Below are 23653 nucleotides of genomic sequence, written 5' to 3' on the forward strand. Positions count from 1 at the left end.
CATCCAAATCTTTGTCCAGCCTGGCCTTGAACACCACCACAGATGGAGCATTTACAACTTCCCTAGGCAACCCATTCCCGTGCCTCATCATCCTTACAGTAAAGAATTTTTTCCTTATATCCAATCTAAACTTCCCCTGTTTAAGTTTTAACCTGTTACCCCTTGTCCTATTGCTACAGACCCTAATGAATAGTCCATCCCCAGCATCCCTATAGCCCCCCTTCAGATACTGGAAAGCTGCTATGAGGTCTCCACGCAGCCTTCTCCAGGCCGAACAACCCCAACTTTCTCAGCTTCTCTTCATACGGGAGGTGCTCCAGTCCCCTGATTATCCTCGTGGCCCTCGCCTGGACTTGTTCCAACAGTTCCGAGTCCTTTTTATGTCAAGGAGACCAGAACTGCACACAATACTCCAAGTGAAGTCTCATGAGAGCAGAGTAAAGGGGCAGGATCACCTCCTTTGACCTGCTGGTCACACTCCTTTTGATGCAGCCCAGGATACGGTTGGCTTTCTGGGCTGCGAGCGCACAATGAAGCCGGCTCATGTTCATTTTCTCATGGACCAGCACCCCCAAGTCCTTCTCCACAGGGCTGCTCTGAATCTCTTCTCTGCCCAACCTGCAGCTGTGCCTGGGATTGCTCTGATCCAGGTGTAGGACCTTGCACTTGGCATGGTTAAACTTCATGAGGTTGGCATCAGCTCACCTCACAAGCGTGTCAAGGTCCCTCTGGATGGCCTTCCCTCCAGCGTATCAACTGAACCGCACAGCTTTATTATTTATATTGATATAAATCTCAGTAGTGTCATTAACTGATAGAGCCACAGTGAGATAAAAATCAGCATGCAAAAAATTAATGCAATAGACTGCCTTATATAACAGCAGAAGTGAGAGGGGCAAAAAAAAGCATTTTGAAGATCATAGTGGGTTGCTGCCCCAATGCTCTTGTCCTCTGACTCCCTAAAACCAATAATGAGTGCGCTGTGTAAGGGTATGGGGTGATGTCTGCTACCCCTGATTTTGGTATGTGGGAAATCAGCAGTGCCTGTGCAGGGAGGTAAAACATACTGGTCATGCTAGGCAAAACTGAGCTGACAAAGGTGAAACTTCCCAAGGGAAAACAAGATGCTGCAATTTGATGATTTAATAAAAAGGGGAATGCTGACACAGCCAACAGCTCATACTGTGGTAAGAATTAGATAGAATTTGAATTTTATGATTTTTTGAGAACTAACTGATTTTGAAATGTTTTTTACTCTGTAATGAATGAAATGAAAATATCTTGAAATTTCTCATTATGTTGAATTGAAATGGAATTATTTTTGCCTCTATTGTGTTTCACATATCACTTTTTGGCTTTTTTTTAAATCTCGGATGCAATTAAATTATTCCTTTATGTAAAATTTATGTTTTTAAGAGCTTTTCAAACTGAAAAAAAACCAAACATATTTGTTATGAACATAACTCCATACAATTTTTCAATATTAGTTTGTATCCACTCAAAATAAAATAATTCTTTTATTTATATTTTATTTATAGCAATAAAATAATCCATTTTAAGCAAATTGCACAAAGCCAGAATACTCCAACAAGCCCTTATTTGTTTCCTGCAAGTCTCTTTGTATGGAGAAATTGTCCGCCATCCTGAGGGATGATTCAGCATCATAAACTCTTCAGAAACAATAATATTTTATTGATTTTGCTTTGAACAAATGATTTTACATATCTGGTGGCAACTAAAGAAAGGCTCTCTGGTCTCATACAAACTGCATAATTATTGCAAATATCAGTGTACTCCTGCCCACAAATGACATTTCTTTCCCATATTCACTCTTCTTGTCTTCTCATTTATTTATATTTGTTATTGTCAGTACAGTTGCTACGTCTCGCTTTAGTGAAATTGATTTTTCTTAGCTACAGGCTGTAGAGTGTCCCTGTGGTTTTTATTATACAGCAGTTAATATGACCTACCTCAAGAAAGCATTAGGCTGATTTTGTGAACCATCATTTTTCCTGCACAGCAGGGTTAGTAAAATATAAGAATATGGAGAGCCTGGGCTTGATTCTACACCAGTGAGAATTATGTGCAGAGGTTTCACATGTGGGTAGTCTTTTCCACTGTCTTTAAGTGAAGTTATAAAGCCTTAGGAAGGAATAATCTTTCTTAAGATCTTCCACAGGAAATAAAAAAAAAAAAAAAGGGCTAAGCTCATTGCATTACAATTAAGAAGTTAACCCATAAAATAACAAAACCCCACTAGCTTTTAATGCTAAACAGTGTTGAAGTTCTCTTCGCCTGTTTATACAGAGTCACACCCGTTATATCAGATATGACTCTGTGAGGGCCCTGAGATCATCCCTTTTTCTGGATGCTTGGGCACCAGGTCTCAGGGCCAACTCAGCAATAGTATGTCTAAGGCTGTTCCCCTTTCCCTTGGTGACCTTGGGGACACGGTCCCAGGCAGTGCTGTGGGGAGGCCACACCGAGAGCCCACGCAGTCCCACTTCGCACAGGAGCTGCTAAGCTCAGGCTGCAGCGTTTTGGCTGCTGCCTGTGCTATACAGCTCCTGCTGCATTGCAGCTGTGCCTGTGCCTGGCCATGGATATTATTGATCCAGATTCAGTCCTGCAGCCTGTCTTTCTGGGCAGACCCTTGTCTTATCACCATGGACTTGTTTGGAGACCACTGGGCTGTGTCTGACTCTGGTTACCATAACCAGACCTGATCCTGACAATAAGGCACTAACTCATATTTCTGGTTTGACCTCAGACTTGCATCATTTCGCATGAACTTACGTGGTGATCTGGCCTTTTCCCATAACCTGTCTACCATCCCTGGGTCTGCCCTGTTTACCTCGCTTAGGTTCTATGGGAAAGGCTCCTGCCCTGCCAGCCTGGTTATCATGCTCAACTCCATCTCACTATCTCTTGGGGAGCAGTAGTCCCACACTGTGCTTTGACAGATTTTTGCTACTGAGGATGTTATTTTCTGATGCCTTTGGGCTGTCTGAGCCCTACAAGTTCTTTTACCCTCCTCGGTTAACTTTAATTCATGCTCTTACTGAGAAGAGGAATTTGAGAATTAAAAGCCAAATACTTTTGTTGGAAAAAGCACCAGTTAAATTTCTTTTTCTAATTTATTCTTGTGCTTTCTTAAACCTGAGAATTCCAAAGATGAAGACTATAATAAGCAATTTATTTATTTAAAGATGTTACACAAATTGAAAGACCAGGTTGGCAATGTGGCTATTATTTTGTTGCAGGTAGTTGAGGTGATTGAATGCTGGCTAGACTTTGGTAGGCTTTTGAGGCAACAAAGGCTGGAGGAAGGAATTTATCTTCCTTGCTTCTCCTGGGCATGAGTCTGACAGAGAAACTTCTTCAGGAAAAGGGAGAATAACTGGTCCTGTAACTGATTTTGTCATGTCTGGTTTGTCTGCTTGAGTCTTTTCTCCATCGAGACTGGGCATATGTCCTACAGCCTCAGGTGGAACTCGCTTTCCATCTTTATGTTTATTTTGACTTTTTGGTAGATTTTTGAAAGAGACCTCCTCAGTTGAAGATGATAGAATCTTAACCCAGCCCACTGTCTTTTCTAGGTGTGGGGAGAAAGGATCAGTTTCTGAAGAGAAATCTTGTTGATGATTCTGGCTGGATTTTACAGGTGTCTGATTAGCTTGCTGTTTCCCTCTTCAGTGGCAGGATCCTATATAACAGGCAATAAGCATTACCTATTTTTAAGCTATTCCAAAGTCTTTCAGTTATAAAGAAGGTCACCCTTCACACTAAGGACCTGCTGCAATTCCAGTCTGGAAAGACCAGCTGCAGAACAGAAGGTCAAAGGACAGACAGATGGAACTCCTTATGCCAGTGGAGTTGGATTCATGAAGCTTGGGTAACTAGACAATTATTACTCTTTGTATTACCTTTGATATTTACAGTTTCTTTGTAGAGCATTCTGAACACAGTCTGTACATTTGACTCTATACTTATTCTATTGCCTCTGCAACACCTAGAAACAATCTCTATCCACCTAGCAACATTCTGTGTTATCACAATACAGATTTCTTTCTTATTTGGCCTTACCACTTTCTTGAAGCCTGTATCTTTGTGAAAAAGAAAAATTTTGAATGGCTGGGCTTTAAAAAAATTAATTCTTGTTTTGTAAATGAGTATTACTCTTGCAATATTAAGATTAGATTAAGAAATACCTGCAGATGGTAGATTTCACAGGATATTGTGACAAACCGTTCCTGTTCCAAGTGACTGTTTACTACAGAGCCTTTGCAGAAGCCTGTTTGCTGGAAGAAGAAAGTGCAAACATTTTTTCACATTGTGGCCCTGCTCATTAGCTCCGTTCTTGTAAAATGATTAAGAAAGACTGAATAGTTATAGCTTTTGTATTTGCAGGGATAAGCACCTTGGTCAAACTTCTGCTTGGGGATTGGCAAGCTTACAAAGCTAGGCAGCATTTTGAAAAAGGCTTTGTATTTGCATTGAGGATTAGGTAACATGATAGTAAAAATAAGTCGGCCACTTAGGGCTCAACTACAACAGCATATTTTAAGTTCTGCTGTACCAGAATATCCCCATGCAGGCAAATTGTGTAATGGAACATAATATCCTTTTTCAGGCAAAACCAATTTCACACCACACTACTGAAAGAAACCATAAAAAAACCCTGTTTCTAATACTTGTGGCTTTACTGGGCTGCAGGTGACATGGCTTGGATCTCAATTAAGATGGGGCTTAAAAGGCTATCTCTTGGCAGCATGCTAATTTAGTCTTTCATTTTCTCTTATACTTTTCCTTAGTTCCTAAATGTTTTCCTTCCTGACCTGATTGCTGTATGAATATACTCCTTACGCATTGTTTATGCTTTACTGTCTATGCCTGTTTACTTGGAGAAAATCCTTAAGAATGAATCAGTTTTGTAAGGCAGTGGCTTCCCCGCCTTTTTCTGGGTGGTTTGGGTTTTTTTTCCTGTTTTCTTTATTCATGAACTTTTAGGTAAGAATTCAGAACTCTTACTGAAATGTTTTCCCTATTCTAAAGCAGTTCATACAGTTGCAAGTGTTCATAAAGCTACAACCCATAAAAAGATGCGCGTGGGCTTTGCTTTTTGCCTGCAAACAACAAAAGAGATAGGCTAAATATTCACTGAGGAATCATAGTATCTGAAAAATAGATGTTTATAGAAGGAAAAGTACTCACAGCTAGTTCTGATGAAAGTGGCTTGCACTTGGAGATGTCAGCAGTCGTGTCATTTTTGGAGCAAGATGTTTCCTGAATTAAAAATTCTACAAAATATGCAGGACCTTCAACTCACTATAAATGAGAGAATAGTATAAATTAGACCATCTGTGTGCATCAGGAAGAAAGAAGAATCCTACAGGCCTTGAAATAGGTGTAAAACTCCTCCTAAATGTGGAAGCAGCAGGTTACAGTTGGGGCATTACTATTAATTGTATTACAGGAGAATGATTTTTTGTCAGCATTGCTTTATTGCCTGGTTAATTTTTACTTCTTAGTAACTTACGGTTTTGCTACAGTTGAAATGAGTTTGGGTTTAGTAGTAAGTTAACATCCACAGAACTACATATTCAAAGACCTGCTTCAGTGCCTTGTTGATAATTTCTGGCTGTTTTAATGAACAGGATCACTTTTTATATTTCTGAAATGCAAGTATGTGTAAAGGATGGAAAATAGGAGCGATTAGATATTGTAGCAATATCTGTTTGAGACAAAGAGTGAAAACCACTTTGCTATCTATAGATAATGATTTTTAGAGAGACCCAGGAGATCAGTTAGACTCTGTTAGTCTAAAATTAGTTTTAAACTAATTTTTTTTTTTTTTCAATAAATAGAATCAAAGTCTTGAATCAATGGAGATCCTCATTTCCCAGGGGAATTCTGCATAGAAATATTCTCTGTTTAATACAGATACAAACTCTAAACAATCTGTAAGACATAACAATTTGTATGAAATATAACATCTGGATCCATACTTCTTGAGGGCTAAAACAAATCAGATGAATCTTGGCTTACCTGCATTGAAGCTCTTGTGACATTGAGGGCAGAGAAATAATGAGTTTCTTCACTCTTTACGTTAAACTTGGCTTTGAACAAAAGCTTCCAAATATTTGGGCTCAGTTGGATTGTCATCAACTGGGCAGTCAGAACATACTGTCCAAATATATCTGGGTGGAACTTTATATTCAAACCAAACAATGTCATTAGAGAAAGCATAATCATTAGAGCATATTGTTAGTGTAGGTCTCTGTAAATGCATCTATGCCCTCAACCCTACCCAGCTGTCCTAAAGTCCCTTGGAGTAACAACATGTGGTTTGATTCACTCAACAATTTTAAATCTTCATGAATTTTCAGACTCATAAAAATATTGCAGTGGAGGCAGAGACACTGCAAGAAAAAAGCGCAGCCTACTGGCAGTGGGCTTGCTGTTTGTACTTGCCTTTTACAAACCCATAAAAATGCTTTTTGGACCAGAAGGTAAAAGCCCATATAGAGGCTCTGCTGAGTTTCCCAGAAATTAAAACAATTATTGACTAGTTTGAGCTGCAGGTCCACATTATCCCTATGGTCTCTGACTTGTGAAAATTAGGGCAGCTGAAAGCTAATAGAGACATGGTAGTGCCATAATTGCAATTAAAATTTACAGTAATGCTGTATAGCAAAGAGTGCTTTACCAGTCCTCTTTTAAAGTGTGTTAAATAAAGACATACCTGGTTGTAAAATGCACTCATAAGTATTAAGATGAGCAAAATTTCTTGCCTGATTAATGTAAATAATTGCTTTGCATTGACCATAAACCTAAAACAATATAAACATTGATAAACAGTTAATACTGCACTCTTTGCACCAATTAGCTAGCACCTAGACAGTGAGTGATTCATTTTCTCCTTGCAGTGATGATATTCTTGTTAAGGAAAAAGTTGTGTTAATAGATCTGTAGTGCTCCTGAAGCACATTTTTAAGTATCCCCTTCAAAAATAAAAGGCCAGATCTTCCAGTGGGGTAATTCTGAGCTAAATGATTCTATGATTCTATTTCTTGATTTCTCAGAAGACATATTGGCCATTTATGCTTTGCACCCTTTTCCTGCTGAAAGATCTGTAAGTAGAAGTACACAGAAGTGCGAAGTTTAAAAATGAAAATTGATTGACTTAAGAAGCAGCCCAGGACAATTTAATCATAACTTCTTTTTTTTTTTTTTTTCTCACCTGAAGCTTCTTTCTTGTCGTTCTTAATTATATAAGGATTTGTTTGGGGTTTTTTTTCACTTGTTCAGAATATTTTTGGTCACCTGTAGCAACACTCTTAGATCACTTTCTGTCTTTGCAGCTTATCTTGCTGAGCTTTCTTTTTCCAACTCTTTCGTTGCAGTTTTTGCAAAGTTGTCAGAATAAAAGGGGAATTAAATGAAACAAAAAATCACATTATATAAAAGTCAGTTTCTTTTATTCCCTTCTTGACAGGCTGTCTTTAAAATAAACTCTTACAGAGTTGCTATAAAAATAAACTATTTATTCTAAAGAGTGTCCTAGCATGGCTATTTGGTTATTTCTGTTTACTAGATCTGGTCAAAAACTGTCTTTTGATTTTCATTTTTAAAAATGAAGTTTACCAGTCTTGAAACTGATTAGAAAATAGAGAGGGAAACTGTGGACCTTAAAAATGGAGTTTGATGTCTTCTAAACTCTGCTGCCTACTAAAAATGCATGTGTAGGGGTTTTGCTGTCATCAGCAGTACTTGAGTAACTCATCATACCTGAGATTAAATAAGAAAATAAAATCCTTACAGTTGTATGATCAAATCTGGCCGTATAATTTTTCCACAACTTTTTGCTGAATACATGGCATTCGGTATCTACTACATCCAAGATGAGATAGAAGACAGAAACAGTGATCTCCTGAAAACAAAAAAAGAAGAGGTAGTATCCCAGATTTGATAGAACAAAGTAGGGACACATAAAAGGGAGAGGTGGAGAAATGCAAAACACACAGGTGTGACACAGATACTCTGAAAACTGAAAGTTCTGTGGGACAGATTCTCAAGAGTGGCCATGTTGAGAACAGCCAGAGCCTCAGGCCATGTTAGAACAGGCTTGGACCTGCATTTAGCCAGCTTTAATTAAAGAAAAGCCCTTTGGAATAATTTTTATCTTTCTGATTCTGGTACCAACCAGAACCCAAGAATAAGGATTAAATATGGTGATGTTTCCATCGTCAACTGCATTTTATGATTAGATTTGAAAGGCAAATTATTTTACCTTCAATAAGAATGAGGTGAGAAACACCACAAATAAAAAATAAAAAACCCCAACCAAACAAAACAAACAAACAAACAAAAGACAAACAAAACCACAAACAGCTGATGTGGATCATTCTCAGTAGGCATTAGAAATAAAAATATTATCTTATTTCTTAGAGTTGTGTCTTCTTCAAGTATGTATGCTTTGCACTTGCTGTAAAGAGGAAATGAGTGCGTTGATGTAGATAACTTAAATATTCTCTCAGGTATCAGAAAGTCCCGTGAGAGACCTTGCATGTCTGTGACTTACTTAAAGCTTCAGTCCAATTCTTGAATTGTGAGCCTGTGCTTAAGTACAAAAACCTTTATTCAGTTCATTGCAGCGCAGGCTCACAAAGCAGTTAAGGGCTCAGTTTTTGGGCAAACGTGTTTCTATGTGAGAGGGACAGGGAAAGATTAAAGGAACAGCTCTATGTATCTAGTGATTACATTATATGGTACAGAAATACAAGGTGCTGCATGATGCAGCTCCTAGTTCTGCTTAAACTGTAGATTATATAAGTTATATTCTCACATACTTACAACTTGCAATGTTTTATATGATTTCTTTATATTTTCATATCATCTTTTTTCCCTATGTGTTCTATGAAATAAGCTGGTAATGTCTTTCACTTAGCTGTTAGGTTTGCCTACACTAATCCTGAGGTTTAATTATCTGTGTTGCTTTAAAAGTTGTGAAAAGATCAAAAGCTGTTTTGACAAAGAGTGAAGCTGAGGTGCAGCAGCCCTGTGTACAGTGTCATGACAGTATCCCCACACCTGGCTGCATAGATCTTTCTGTGGAAAGAACTAGTCATAATCTTCTGTTTACGTACAAGGTATCTAAATACCATGCTAATATGTCCTTACGATGCACTAATATAGGTTAAATCAATAAACAGAAAGCAAAACTGGTGAAAGACTAATTGCCATTAACTGAAAGTGTGGTATGTTTTTGAGTAATGCAGCATTTGGGTTCAAATACACAGGGGAAGTTTAGGTTAGATATAAGGAAGTTCTTTACTGTGAGGGTGGTGAGGCACTGGAACAAGTTGCCCAAGGAAATTGTGAATGCTCCATCCCTGGCAGTGTTCAAGGCCAGGTTGGACAGAGTATTGGATTACATGGTTAGTGTGTGGTGTCACTGCCCATGGCAGGGGGGATGGAACTGAATGATCTTAAGGTCCTTTTCAACACTAACTATTCTATGATTTTATGGTTCTATAATTTAGTACAAGTCTGTAATTTTAAGTATATCCTCTAGGCGGAAAAAAACATCATTAAGACTATCCTGCATGAAGAAGTAATAACCAAGAAAAATGTGTATCTTTAAGGAGTCCCAAAATTGGGACTGATGACCTGAGCTTTCAAGCTGGTTGCTCAAGGTATTCTGATGGCAAAAGCACACACGTCTCATTAAAGAAATGTTCTTAGAGTCAAATGTTTGAGGTAGATGAGTTTACTCAGCTGAATCATGAAGACTGATCATAAAGCTTAGTGATCTTGGGAATTCTAAATGCAAGCAGGGTGGACCAAATTTCCTTTTGCCTGTGGCTCTCTTGTATAATACTAGCAGATGAGGTTATTATAAATTCCACATATATTTTTGTCTACTTGATTCTGTATGCATCATCCTCCACTGGGGAAAGAATAATTTGGGGTTTATTCAGAGCTCAGCAGATCACTGAAGGTTTCATCATCCTTCTTTTAATTTTCATTAAAAGACCATTATGCAAAGGCCTTTTGATATCTGCTTAGTATTGAATAAAATCTGTCTTTTCTGCATTGCCAAAAAGATTCCTTCCTCAGCAGTGCTGATGCTAGAATTGCCACTGGAATGCATGCTGAGGAGCCTGGGAGTTCAGAAGAGATGTGACAGCAGTGCAGCATCCCCTTTGTGGCAGAGTGACCTGGTGCAAGGGAAAGAAATGAAATATTTTGACATATTTTGTAATTTTGGTTAAATGCCCGTCAGTGAAACTCATCATAAGTATCTTGTATGATAGAAAGGTTCTGTTCTACTTGGATATAAGTTAATAGCAAATGTCTCATTAGTTTCAATTAGAGCAAAACTGAACTGTAGGTTGCTTAAGGGCAGATTTGAATTTGAAGTAACTTTGAAAATGTTTTTTTCCTGAGTATCGGTAAAAAAATGGGAGGAAGGACCATTGACTGATGAAATAAAAGAGACTTGTCCTTTTTTTTTTTGAGTGAAGTAGAAGGTTGTTACTGTCCATGAACATCCCTGCCATAGCTGACTGCTTCATATGTACTCAGTTCCAGCAGCAGCAAAAGTGTGACAAAGGGCTTAGATTGTCTACTTGTCTTGAAATAAATTATTTATAGGATGAGCATAATAAATAAAAAAAAAAGTAAATTAAATTCCTAAATTAACAAAGAGCTAAGCATCCCTAAGGCAATAATTTAAGCATCTAGAGAATTAAGTGACAGAACAAATCACAAACAAGGACCAAAATTCTCCTGTGCTGAGATATTCTTGGCACAGGTGAAGGGAGAAGCATGGACATGAATTAAGTGGTTTACAGCATGTCTGCTCCCATCATGCTGCACTCTAGGGTGGGCACAGTGGTGCTCCAATTACTGTCAGTAAGAAAAAACCCCAGGGTGGGGGTCTAAGTACCAAACTCCGCGAGTGATGATGTGTGTTCTGGGCCAGCTCAGAGGCATCCCATGTGCAAAAATTCTCAAGAGACGTGATCCAGTTGCTTAGTGGACACATTCTGTCACCTGAGCAAAACAGTGTAGAGAACATAGTGTAAAGCACAGTGAAGTGCACATCTGCAATTGTGAGATCTCAGACTGCTGGAGGTCACAGCATGTCTGCAAAAACTATGTTCTTGTGAGAGCAGCAGGTAGTGTCAAATTCTTGCCAGTACAGGTCTTTAAACATCTGGCAAGGAGCCTGATTTTCTTTAAAGGTTCAGAATTCAGCCTTTCAGGTTAAGATTATGGAAGCAAGCAAGCCATGGCAGGGAATGTTAGTACATGCTTCCACTATACCTTACATGTTGTGGGCCTTGTGCGCTCATTTCAGGTTGTCCCTGGCTAGTGCCAATAGATTCAGCTATTGTAACACAGAATAGAAATAAATTAAGCACACATAGGGAAATAAGATACTTGAGGGTATGAGACTGATATTCCATAGATATTTCCAGTGTAATTTTTGTACTTGAAATGAATTCAGACTTCTTCTGGAGAATGAGTCATCATTTGGAGGTCTGTGAAGGAATTCCCTGGTCCCAAGCTGGGTGTGTTTACACCTCTTAGTGCTTACATCTTTTGTGCAAAACATACAATTACTTAATAGCCTTTGCACTTCAACTGCTCAAGGCAGTGGGAGGAAGGTGTAAAATTAAATTAAATCAGAGTACTGGTGTTTCATAGCAATTTTGAACTGATGCCTGGAGCTTTTCCAGCGGCAGGCAGCAGAGAATCGTGACTAAGATTTGCTCTTAATTGCTCACAGTGGTGATGAAACTGTTCCTAGTCATCTGTGCGTAAAGCTGACATGGCCTCTGGAGTCCTCTGAATGTAACTTTACATTTGCCTCTTGAAATATTTCTTAGTTCAAATAGATACTGCTAAGGAATTGTGGTAGGCACAGGGCTCTTAATGGGAAAAACTGATACAGAACAAGCAGGCAACTTACCTGAGGATGTTCTTGGACACTGAAAATTCAGTACAGGCTGAGTATGTAGCCCTCATTTCCATCAGCATTGATCTGGCAAAGAGCCAGATCTGCAGCCTTCTCTGCAGCAGTGTCATCACAGGTGAGGGAAAGCAATGCAGCTTGTGCTTCTCCTGGCAGGAGGAGAGGCAGCCCAGAAGCGAAGCGCCTGTATGCCAAAGAGCACTGAACCAAGTAAAACCATTCTGCGCAGTAAACCAGTGCAGCAGATTAGAATGGTAAGTCAGTATGGAGAAGCTGAGACTTGCATGAAATACCAGATTTTTGTAATTGAGCTGTGTCTCCTTTTAAACTTGTGTCCTCTTTTTATTGCATACTGACCATCACCTTTAAACCTACAGCTGCAACAGCAAACAGTAAGTCAATGATTACAAGGTTTTACAGAGGTGTTGTTGCTCCCTCTGAGACCAGAGAGCACTTTCTCATTCTTTATATTTCTAATTCAAATTTCACTGGGCAGATCATATAACTTTGACTTCATCGCAGTGGACAAGAATATACACACAAAGCTGCTTTCTTAAGAAACCAGAGTTGTTTTAATAGACCTACATGCAGGACAGGTCTGTCTCCAGCTCCCTTCTGTCAGTAGGCCATTTCTTCTCCCAAGTAAGATAATGACAAAGATCCAAGTGATCTGAATGGGAATTGGATAACGGCCACAACGTTGACCAATTTTACACTTTGTTTTTAAATGCTAATTGTAAACAAATATACTGACTCTCTTATATGCTGGCAGTTTGGTTGGGATAGAAAGCTCAGTCTGGATTCATTCTTTGAGCATTTCTATTCAGCTGGATACCTACAGATGAATGTTAACCCTCAGCCCAGGTGAAGCTAGCAAAATGCAGTCCATGTGCAGACAAGAAGCCTGTGGATAAATGGCTCAAGATATTAAATACCTTAGATAACATCATAACAAGGCACTGTAAAGAATTAATGGTTTCATCACATCTCTTAAGCACAAATTTCTATCACTAGCACAGATGTGATAAGTTTTGTTCTTCCACCAAAGACTTAATTTCTTTCAGTGAGATGGTGCAAAATGAGCTACTGTAAGAGACTGAAGGAAATAGACAATAAGTGAACCAGGGCTATCAAAACAGTCTTAAGGTATTGAAGGCTTCATTTCAGGATTTGAGCAGAGGACCCCTCACAGGTCCTTGAAAATTCTGCTGGGAGAAACTTAAGTTCGAAATTACATCAGTGTGCCTTGTGGCTAACCTGTCAAGAACTCCATGCTGGGGACAAAGTAAAATAACTGTACAGATAGTTGTTATCTTGAAGATCTACCACCATTACTTGGGGAGGATCAAGTGAAAGTAATTGGTTTCCTAATAAGGAGCAATTCTTTGGTTCAATTCTGCATTTCTTCAGTTTCACCTTGAAGAATACTGGAAGTTGGGTAACTATATCTATGGCCCTCATTTTCTGTCATGGGAGTCTGTATGATCACAGCTGTCTGCTGGGTGACAGGGGACCTTTAGGTTTGAGGGTTGCATTGAGTAAGGAAGGAAAAGTGCAAGTGAAAGACATAATTGTCTCTATTTAATACTCATGTAAAGTTTGGCAAGTTAAAGTTTTTACGTATTGTCATGGGGTTTTACTAGTGGTATAAAGAATCTCAGCTCTTTAGCCCAGAAGCTCTCAAAGCATATTCCTTTGGAGACATCAGAGCCTGTGGAGCGTGCCCATGGAAAGCTGGGTGGGATTATACATAGAGCCAAGAAGACCTGCAATATCACGGGGGCTGAAACTTTTATAAGAAGACGTTGGTTGGTGGCAGACGTGGAAAACTCAGCTGGTTGGAAGGGGCACATGGCTGCTAGACTGAGCATCTTCATGTTTTCACCAGTTGCTTTGCAAACTCAGGGTGAGGGATAATGTATGGACTGTATCCTGGAGGGAAAGGACACAAGGGGTGAATGTTGAGAAATGCTGCTGTAGCCATAGTGTAGGAACAGCAGAAGCAGCAACTCAGGCTCACATTGTTACCTGTGCTTGGGGATGATTCCCCTGGAACTAAAGGGTAATAACTCATTTTCTTTATCTATACAGTGCATGGCATTTCTATGGATATGGGTGCCAGTTAGTACTGGTTGTGTCAGTGCCTCTTATAATTTTATATCCCTGACTGTTCTTTGCACTCTTCCTCCCACTGGAAAGGAAAAATTTTCTCTATTGAAGTAGCTGACTTCAAAACACAGTCACAGCTGGGAAATCTGAGCATGTCCAGCCAAAGCAGCACATGAAGTATGTATGCTTTAGCAAAACAGTGCTTGAGAAAACTGAGAAATATTGTCAGCTAGTGATGCAGAACTACTCCTGATGCATTTCAGGAAAGGAGGCATTTGTATTTTATGTATTGCCATTTTGCAACACTTGCTGCTCATAGAATCTATTATTAAATACTGGATCTGTTGCTAAGGTGCAGGTGCATGAATACAGGGCCGTTCTGGGGGGAGACGAAACAGTCATGGAAAATGTATCCTTTAGCAGGAAAAACATGTCCTTAAGAGGGCAAGTATTAAGAAAGATGAGGTGCAGCTACTAACTGGAATGCACAGAGCAATTTTGCCGTTTTTAGGGGTTTTTTGTTTGTTTTTTTTTTTTTCTCCCCTTATTAGGAAACAATGGAATAGTTACCCCAAGTGTAGGAGAACATCTGTGAAGTGCGGAGGCTGCATGTGTTCTGCTACATATCCTTGCTTTGTGTGGTTGGAAAAGACAACAAGACAATGCAACATTTCTGGAGTTCAGAGATCCCCATTGGCAGGGATCCCTTTTATAAACATTCTGTTTCTGCCAGCAGATAAAGAATTTTCTAAGTCTGGAAAACACTGTCTCTTCTATAACTTAGTGCCCATTTCATTATATGAAACACAATTTGTATGGTTAAGGCAATTCCTGGTTTTAAAATAAAAAAGGTAGGAAAACTAATTGCTCCAGGTGAGTTAAAAACTCATCCTCATGTATCTGCTGTTACTGTAATGCAGATCATAGTAGTAGCCATTTAATTAAGTCCTGTACTGTGTCTCATGCAGTGGGATGGGAGGACCACTTACCTTTCCTCTTTGCGAAATTTCTATAGCTTAGTGCTAGCACTTTGTGAATGAATAGCTTGCATGCAGAACATACTGGAGTCACTGCTTTACAGAGAAGCAAAAACTCACTTAGCAATTGACTGGCAGTAGCTGGTGCAATGGTCTGCACACTTCCTGCCAGAACGCATTGTATTCTTGAAACGTGAGAGCTGCTGCCTTCATGGGGAGAGCTTCTCCTCAGTAAGTTGCCATCACATTTGACTACAGCTTATAGTCTGGGCTGACTGCCCTTTTTCTTTCCCTTCTATACACCCAGTTGAAGCACTGGTTCAAGTGCCTATGGCTTTTTCTTTCCCTGTGGGTATAACAGAGCAGAACCTTTCTGTATAGCAACTTGTTGCACTGTCACCAAGAACAAATGTTAGTTTGTTGCTTTCTGAATACTAGAAGGTTGTAAGTAGGAGAACAGTGTAGGTTATTTGAAACAGTTCCGAAATGACATGTGTTCTGCAGCTTTTGCTGCCTGCATGATAATTACCTTGTAGCAAGTACTGTTCCTGGTTAAAGATTCATGAGTGTCTTAGAGACTGCTCCCACAGGGCCTGCAGAATTCCAGTCTGGCTGGCAGTAAAGATCATTCTGGCCCCTGTCTCTTATTACTTTTCTACCTAGAACAGATTTTGCCTCTAACATGTGTCAGAAATTTGGGGAAGATTTGGCTGCTAGGGCAACGGTAAACTGCCATCACTGTCCGACACCTATTACATAAGATATATGTCTGTAATATATTTTTATTCCCTTGAATTGGTATTCCTTCATATACAGATAGCACATGCAGTACCCATGATCATATTGCATCTGTGTATTTGCTGGAAGACAGAGAATGCACTTCTGTTTGGCTGGAAGGATTGATGCTTTCAGCCTCCGCAGCCTTGAATGTGGGTTCTTTGCTCTTTTCATAGACATGGATGCCATGTCCAAAAGTATTGAAGTACTTCTGGTAGATAATAAAAGTAGGTACATGCTAGGAAACACTACAAGTGGAAGGGATAAATACATTTTTTCCTGCCACTTCTTCAGTGTTACCAGTGTGTGATCAAAAGAAAGGACTGACCTGATTTTCTAGTGCTCAGTACCCACACATCCCAGTGAAGCTGATGAGAAGTGCAGGAGCTTACTGTTTTTGAGATCAAGCCTAGAATATGACTCATAATGCTGTGAAGGAGGTACTTGACAACTAAATGAAAATATATACAGACAGAAGATACCAAAGCATTTCTGTTGAGCATTTTATTGTGCAGTAACTTTTCAGGTGATGTTTCTATCACAAAGCTGCAACTGCTGTATATGTCTTACAACAGTTTCATTGAAACATTATTTTCTGTATTTTAACTAGAGCATCCTTGTATGTAGAGGAAAGAACTGCTGTATGTAGTAATCATCTATATTTCGAACCAGGCCTTTTTGCAAGATGCTGGCCACAGCTCTGCCCTCTGGAGGGTAAAATTCATTTAGGCTCAGAGTCAAGCATTCTCATCTATTTGTATTTGATGCTGTGGCCTGTGTTTTGATGCTGCTGCTGCACACTTGTGCTTCACTAAGCTGTATTGCTATGTCTGTAACAGCCTATATCTTGAAATGGTGAATCTTCCCAGGGCATGGAGGAGGAGGAGGCACAAAGCCAACCGGGCGAGGTACTTTATCATGCTGAGCAACCTCTGCAACTTCTCTCTTTGCTACAGGTTTTGCAGAGAGCACGTGAGTAGGAAATTCTGAAGAGCTGGATTCAGATGCAACAGGGTTATTGTGGGAGAGCCTGAGATTGTGGTTTGTGAAGCCTTGTACAACACTGGGCACCAGTCCAGCTGATGTGTCTTGGCCTGGTTGAGAGTAGGTAACTCCAGGCTGGAAAAGAATAAGTTTGTATTTGTGTTCAGTATCTTGGGGTTCATAATAGAAACATCATTGACCTCTTAATAGGTACCCTACTCCTAACTATATATAGACCTCCAATGAGGTACAAAATATTCCTGACCATCACAGAAGTTTGATTTGCATTTTAACACATACACAGGAGCTCAGGAACACGTTTTTAATATCAGGCAGATCATTAGCACCAAATTCTGTGCTCCGTGAACTTTCAGGGCCACCTATGCAGCTGGTGAAGCATTCAAAACTAGCTGTCTTACTCTTTATTTCATATATGTCCCAGACAGCTCTTGTGTTACCAAGAGCTCTGGTCCATAGAAAGTATTCAACCACCACCTAGCCCTTCTCAAACCAAATGGAGACTAAATTACCTGGAGAGCACCCTAGTGCTAGCATATATATGTTTCCCTCCTGTTGCTATAGCAGTGCAGGTCAGGCTCCCTGAATTCAGTCGCATGTAAGGACTACTAGTAAAAAAAACCCAGCTGATTTCATCTACCACAATGGCTCTTTTATATTTTACATCTATCTGCCTCATCCCCCTAACTGAGGAGAGTTTGGTTCCCTTTTCTCCATCAGACATGTGAAGCTTCCAGATAGTTAAGAGGAAAAACTGTAAAAAAAAAAAAAAAAAGCATGGATGGCAGAGATGACATAACTCCTGGCACAGAAGTCCATAGGATTATCAGGAGCTACTTTACCTTGTTTTTTTAGGATACAAAATTAAACTCAAGTTATCACAGATAGCAAAAGAAGTAAACTCAGGGAGTGTTTCTGACAGTTTAGTAGGCTAGAATACTCTGGAAAGGAAGGGAGTATCTGGTGTTGGTACCTGATGTCCATAGAGCTGGCAGTCCACTTTGAGATCCTGTGAGGGGCGTGTTACCATTGTTGCTGTGCAGAAACCAAAATTCTGGCAAAGCAGAACATAGTCAATAGAAAATAGCTATAAAATACAGGAGACCTGCATTACAATTTTTACTTATCAGTATATTTAGAAATCTTCTCATGTTTTATCTGAGCAGTAAAGTGCTTGCTTTTTAGTCTGTTGGACAAAAAAAGCCAAGCTGTTTAAATGCCTAACCAGCAAATAAGTGAAACTCCTTCATTTTTCTAGAATAATGTCCTTTGTATGTCTGGATATGATGGAGGGAAAGAATATATAGGAATCTTCCCACCCACTAAAACTGCTTAGGACTCAATTTGATCAGAAACAAAACAAAACAAACAAAAAAGGCATTATAAAGTGTACAGTATAATTCTCAACAGCCTATATGTCAGAACAAAGCAAAATGACTGCACTTAAATTACAGGAAGGTGAAACAGTCTTCCCTTTTTCTATGTGTTTGTGTACTGCCCAGTACAAACAGCCTGTTTTTCTCAGGTGTTCTTGATAAAAAGAATAAAAAAATAATATATATTCTGTTGATTCAAAATATTTTGTGTTAAAAACATTTTAGTCCTCAAGCCTTTTTGAAATGCATTCAAATACATCAGGTTTCAGTGCAGACACTTCAGAGAGAAAAGAAAGGTGTGATATAGCTTTAGGAATTATATATTGAAAAGCATATAATGATGGTATACCACTCTTGTACTTTCATCCTCACAAAGGGCTATTCCTGCACAAGTGTTAGCACATCACAGTATGCTGCTTTTTCACCTCTACTTACAGACTGATCTTCAGGCAGCAGTTGACAAGCCTCCACATTAACTTTAGCAACTTCTGCTGAGCAGTTCGTGGCAGCCACAGCAAACTCAACAGAGACAGCATGTGTTGGTTCATACTGTTAATACAGGAAAATTGTTTAAATGACTTTGAACCAAGAGAGCTGCTGACAAAAGATAAGAGGCAAATGTTGTGGTTTCTAACTCTGCATCTCTCACTGAAGTGAAAAAGAATCCTGTAGCTAAAATGACACAAAATGCTTAGGAAATCAAGAGCAATTCAGTAGGCCAAATAAGAGCAAGGTCAATCTGTTTGCAAACATACCTAGTTAGCACTGTACAGTTACCCCTGAAGAAATATTCTGTTCACATGGAAGGCAGACATAGTTCTAGCAATTACCTGTATTTTGGCTCTTCCAATCTCTAGGAGTCTGAGGTAAGCATCAGCCGTTTTGCTGTTGTGGTCATTGAGTGCAGTTGTAACAGCTGTTAATACATCAGTATTATTCAGACTTGCCAGCAGTGGACAGTCAGGGCAGAGTTGGAGAACATCTTCACTTGAGTCTGCGGGAGGAATCAAACAGATCATGTTTCGATCCGATTGGCTGTTTTGAAAGGCATTGTAGACCTGTTCAGTCACACAGAAAATACTGTTTCATGATCAGTTCCAAATTATAGCGGAAGGAATTTTTACAGTACAGACTATAGATGGCAGTGTTTCACACGACTTGCCCTATTTAAGCCTGCAAGTTAAAAGTGCTGTGGACTTCAGCATATTTTGAATGTTCTTACTCAGGTTTTAATAAATTTTCTTTCAGGCAAACTATCCATGACACCAACGAAAATATGTATCAGCTCACCCAAGAAATGGTGGGAAAATGAATATATTTTCATTTATTGGGATTTTTTTTTTTTTTTATGAGTGTGTTATTTCATTCACTCACCAGTTTTGAAAGTAGTCCTAAAGATACCTCATACAGAGCAAAGAAATCTCATATGACCAGTGGCAATATTGAAAATGCTGGATTTAGTAAATATGCTGCATCTGGCAAAAGGACTCTGAATATCAGCAAGCTTCAGTAAATTCAGACTGACAAGGAATCAAATTCTCCAGGCTAAACTTCTGAGTCTCAGAAGTCTCAGTACCAGTAAACTCCAGGTCAAATATGGGGCTTGCTCCCCAGAGAGTCTTATAGTGTCTTAATAGACACAGTAAAAAGGAGCAAAGAGAGAGGGCTGGGTTTGTAGGTGAAGGAAATGAGATTCAAAATTAAATAACAAAGTCTTTACCTGCATGTGAGTGGCATTTACTAGCAAGTACAGATAATATTCCGTTCACCCTCTGCAGTTTGACATCACAGTCACCTTCAACTGCCTGGACAGAGTAAAAAAATCAAAGGGTTACATTGTTCAGATAAATAGGGATTTATGAAAAGGGTGACTATTACTAGATTCAAAAGAGCAGATCCTGGCTGAGTGTTCCTGGCAATATCAGTCTGATTGCAAAGGCGCTGCTGAGGCGTGTCTGAGTGTCTGTGATTTTGTAAAACAGGCCAGAGCTGCAAAATTTGGATCCAAATCTGGATGTCAAAAGTATCAGAAGTGCCAGTGTAGCCAGATTATACACATTTCATTCAGGTGCCTCTCTCATAAAGAAGAATATGAATACTTTGAATTAAGTCCTTCTGCAGAGCATTTTGATAATCTCAGCTGGTCAGTGGCCGTGCTAACAGCAGTGTGCTGCCTTGTACAAGCTGGCTCACATGCAGCGCAGTCTAGCAGGGAGATGTCAAAGGGAAAGCTGGAGTCTCTGGAAACAGGGAACAGTTAGAGTTACCTCCCCCAAGATGGAAAATGGGATCTGAGCCCTGATGAATACAGGGGTGGATCAGGATTCAAATTTAGTCATGAGCTCTGTGGATGGGGCCCCATTCTAGAAACAGCAGTCTTAAATTGTCAATTGCTCTCTAAGTTTTCTGCTTAGAAACCTGTACTCAGACAACACTTCCACTGTATGGTTATGGAAAGCTTTTCACAGTTGGATGGCACTTGCATAAGAACAAAGTATTTGAGGCCAGTAAATTCCAGCTGGGCATTACTTTGAAGGCAAAGCCCTGTCTGAAGGGAATAGCTCTTCTGTAGTCTTGATGGTGGCTAGTCAGGACTAGGTGGCTAGACTTGAAAGAATTTCACTAGGTAACACCCCACATGTAGCCAAGGGAAGGTTGTGTTTGCACAGATTCACAACTTGCCCTGTCTATGGTTCACAGTGATGCAATGACATCTGGACTGACCATGGAGGGCTGAATGTGGAGGCCCTAAACAATGTCTCATGGCATCCGTGAACTATGTGGAACATTATGCTGACAGCGACCTGTCCTCTTCACATAGAAAGACATAAAAGAAAGCCAGGAGAGAAATCCTTCATGACATGAAGGCAACAAAATCATCAAGGAGGTTACAAGTGATTGGATGGTTACAAACTGTAACAGTGATACAACATTTGCTTGGAAATCTGATGATAGCCTCTAGCATCAACGTACTGAAAATACACCTCTGGACCAAGCTACTAGTGTTTTAGATACTCACATGTTCTGTGAAGCTCCTTACTGTGCAATTTGCAAGAGGCGTAGGGCTGAGAATGGGGCATGTGGTCTCCAATAAGTCAAGTTCAAGAAATATGATGTCATTATTCAGCCCCTGGAAAAAAAAAACCCAACACAGGAACTGTAGTAATTACTTCAAAAAACATCATCAGTTTTCTTTTCTGGAGCTGTGCTGTGGTCTCTGTTGCTGATTGTCATTGGGTAGCGCCAGGTATACACTAGAGTAACTGAGTAAGTCTTTACTATATAACTTCGTAAGAAACAGGACACAGGTTTTTTAGCCAGAGTAAGTGTCACGGTCAAGACAGTCACACTGATATCTTTCCAGCTAAGGAACTAGCCTATAAATGTTGGAAAACACAGCCTGTATGTAGTGGTCACTTCTCTTAAGTTAACTTGATTTTTTTGTTGTTGGGTAGTTTAAAAAAAAACAACAGCTGTCTTTGTTGATGAAAAACCTTTGTGTTTCTAAAACCAGATACCAAATAAACACTGGTGCACATGGGCCTGTCCCATTTAGTCCATTGGAATGGCACTGAATTGCACCAGCTAAGTTCCAGCCCCAGTATTAATGTTTTTTATAGACTGCAGGATCTTTTATGGTTGTTCCTGAACCTTTGCAACTCTAACATAAGACATGTGAGGGGAAGGGCAGAAATGAGCTTCCCTAGCTCCAAGACTGACTCTGAGGTTTGAGTCATGAGCAATCACATTTAAACCAATAAAGTTATTTTACTATAAAAGTATTAAATATGATCAAAGCAGTGTCACCGGTGTTTTTGTGTGGGTAACTGTCAGCATGCTTCTAATCTCATTAGTCTGTTTTAGTCTTTGGTACATGACTTCGGTATCCTCTCATAACAAGTAGAAAACAACCATGGAATTTCAGTTATGTTAATATTTGGGACCTTTTTCAATGATTTGAGAGAATCATGGGTTCTGAATGGGCACATACGTTGTATTCATGACCGTTTCTATGGCCTTTCTAGATGCTTACAGTGATGGCAATAGATCTTAGTGAAAATGAGATTCAGTTATTTCCATTCAGCTTCCTTGTCATCTCAATAGGGTATTAGGTAAAATTAATGCCTACTACAAAATCACTAATCACATGGAATTATGATAAATATGCATTTAGCCAATAAATAATTACCTGCATCATGAAAAGTATCTTCACAGTTTTTCTTCAGATTATCTACTGGGCTCATGAATCAGCACTGTGAAGGACCTGCCCTAGCAAGCATACTGCATTTCTAAACTCAGTCCTTTTTGAGCATTGTACAAAAATATCTGAACATTTCTCTCTCCCCCTCTGTCCTGCTCTTTGAGAGATACATTCCAGTGACCTGGATTCTCAACTGCTACCAGGTGGCATTGCCCCATTTAAGTCAACAGAGCCATGCTGATTTACCCTGTGTGAGGATACAGCTCTTGGCAGGGCTTCTTGGTCATTTCCAGCATCTACAGGTTAGCACAGTGCTCTGCCTGCAAGCTCCTCACTTACCTGGGGTAGCACGCGGATATTCTCGATTCTGTTTAAGGCAAACTTGTATCCGTGCTGACTGTGGCCATTAATATAATTCACAGCTACTTCAGCTGCTGCTTCAGATTCTGGGTCATCACAGCCCAAGGGAGCAGGGGGAGCTGCTGGTACGGCTTTGTGAATTGGAAGCTGAACAAGCAATATTAAAGCTACTAGTGCCTTCATGGCACCTGGGGAAAAACAGTCCCTTTCAGAAATAAAGATCTAAGAATACTGTTCAGATGGTAGCTAGGTTGCTAGAACTCGGGTCTCATTTATATAGTACATACCACAGACTTTGCATGAGCACATCTGATATTTGTCCCAGTTCCAAGAGGCATTGCAAACAACAAAAGAGAAAAGTAAATGTTAGGACATGAACCTGACTGATTAATATTGGCCAAAGTAAATTTTATCAGGCAGGATATTGCGAAGTCTGCTAAAGCAGCTGAAGAAGAAAGAGTCAGCAAAAATATAACAATTTCTAGACACTTTTCTACCAAACAAATACAGTGCATGCAAGAGGAATATGATCCCTCCTGTTAAATGTGTAGAGCTAGACGCTAGAGCTAATTGCACTTTCTTGTAAACAGGACACATTCTGTTAGGGCCAAAATCTCACCAGACACCAGTCTAAATTGTGAGGTCAGTAACATGATAAACTAGAAAATGGAACTTGAAACAGTTCTAAGGATCACATTCAACAGTAAATGTAATTGTATAGCAACTTTAGCTACTAAATTCATTTGGATTAGGAAATGAGACATAGTTTCTAAATCTTTTTAATCAGCTCTTTCTTTTTCTGAATAATCTGAGTATTTCCAGTAGTTCCTGGAATTTTATTTTGCAAAGCCAGGCATCTTGCAGA

General features: G+C 39.5%; 2 protein-coding genes and 1 long non-coding RNA gene across 3 annotated transcripts; 1 reads left to right on the forward strand and 2 right to left on the reverse strand.

The window, feature by feature from the left end:
* Positions 1 to 1830: 1830 nt before the first annotated feature.
* FETUB (fetuin B) lies at positions 1831 to 12206 on the reverse strand. The gene is given in 10 exon segments (XM_061355428.1): positions 1831 to 3694; positions 3697 to 3706; positions 4212 to 4301; positions 5215 to 5328; positions 6049 to 6121; positions 6123 to 6210; positions 6746 to 6833; positions 7823 to 7933; positions 11984 to 12133; positions 12135 to 12206. Coding segments are annotated over 10 exon segments (1203 nt in total). The 3' UTR covers positions 1831 to 3287.
* LOC133213282 (uncharacterized) lies at positions 8946 to 15413 on the forward strand. The gene is made up of 3 exons (XR_009725758.1): positions 8946 to 9152; positions 12143 to 12240; positions 14647 to 15413. It is a non-coding gene; the product is annotated as an uncharacterized LOC133213282 (long non-coding RNA).
* A 925-nt stretch (positions 15414 to 16338) lies between these two features.
* AHSG (alpha 2-HS glycoprotein) lies at positions 16339 to 23048 on the reverse strand. Its single transcript, XM_061355427.1, has 7 exons — positions 22768 to 23048; positions 21247 to 21357; positions 19948 to 20032; positions 19058 to 19221; positions 18663 to 18776; positions 17825 to 17905; positions 16339 to 16968 (listed from the first exon to the last, which is right to left on the reverse strand). The coding sequence occupies exons 1-7, from the start codon at positions 22969 to 22971 to the stop codon at positions 16690 to 16692; spliced, it is 1038 nt and encodes a 345-aa protein (XP_061211411.1). The 5' UTR covers positions 22972 to 23048; the 3' UTR covers positions 16339 to 16689.
* Positions 23049 to 23653: the final 605 nt, after the last annotated feature.

Source organism: Neopsephotus bourkii, unplaced genomic scaffold (assembly GCF_033783945.1).
Source record: "Neopsephotus bourkii isolate Nb327-2 ecotype Australia unplaced genomic scaffold, CSIRO-AGI_Nbou_v1 NB_801, whole genome shotgun sequence".
Taxonomy (NCBI): domain Eukaryota; kingdom Metazoa; phylum Chordata; class Aves; order Psittaciformes; family Psittacidae; genus Neopsephotus; species Neopsephotus bourkii.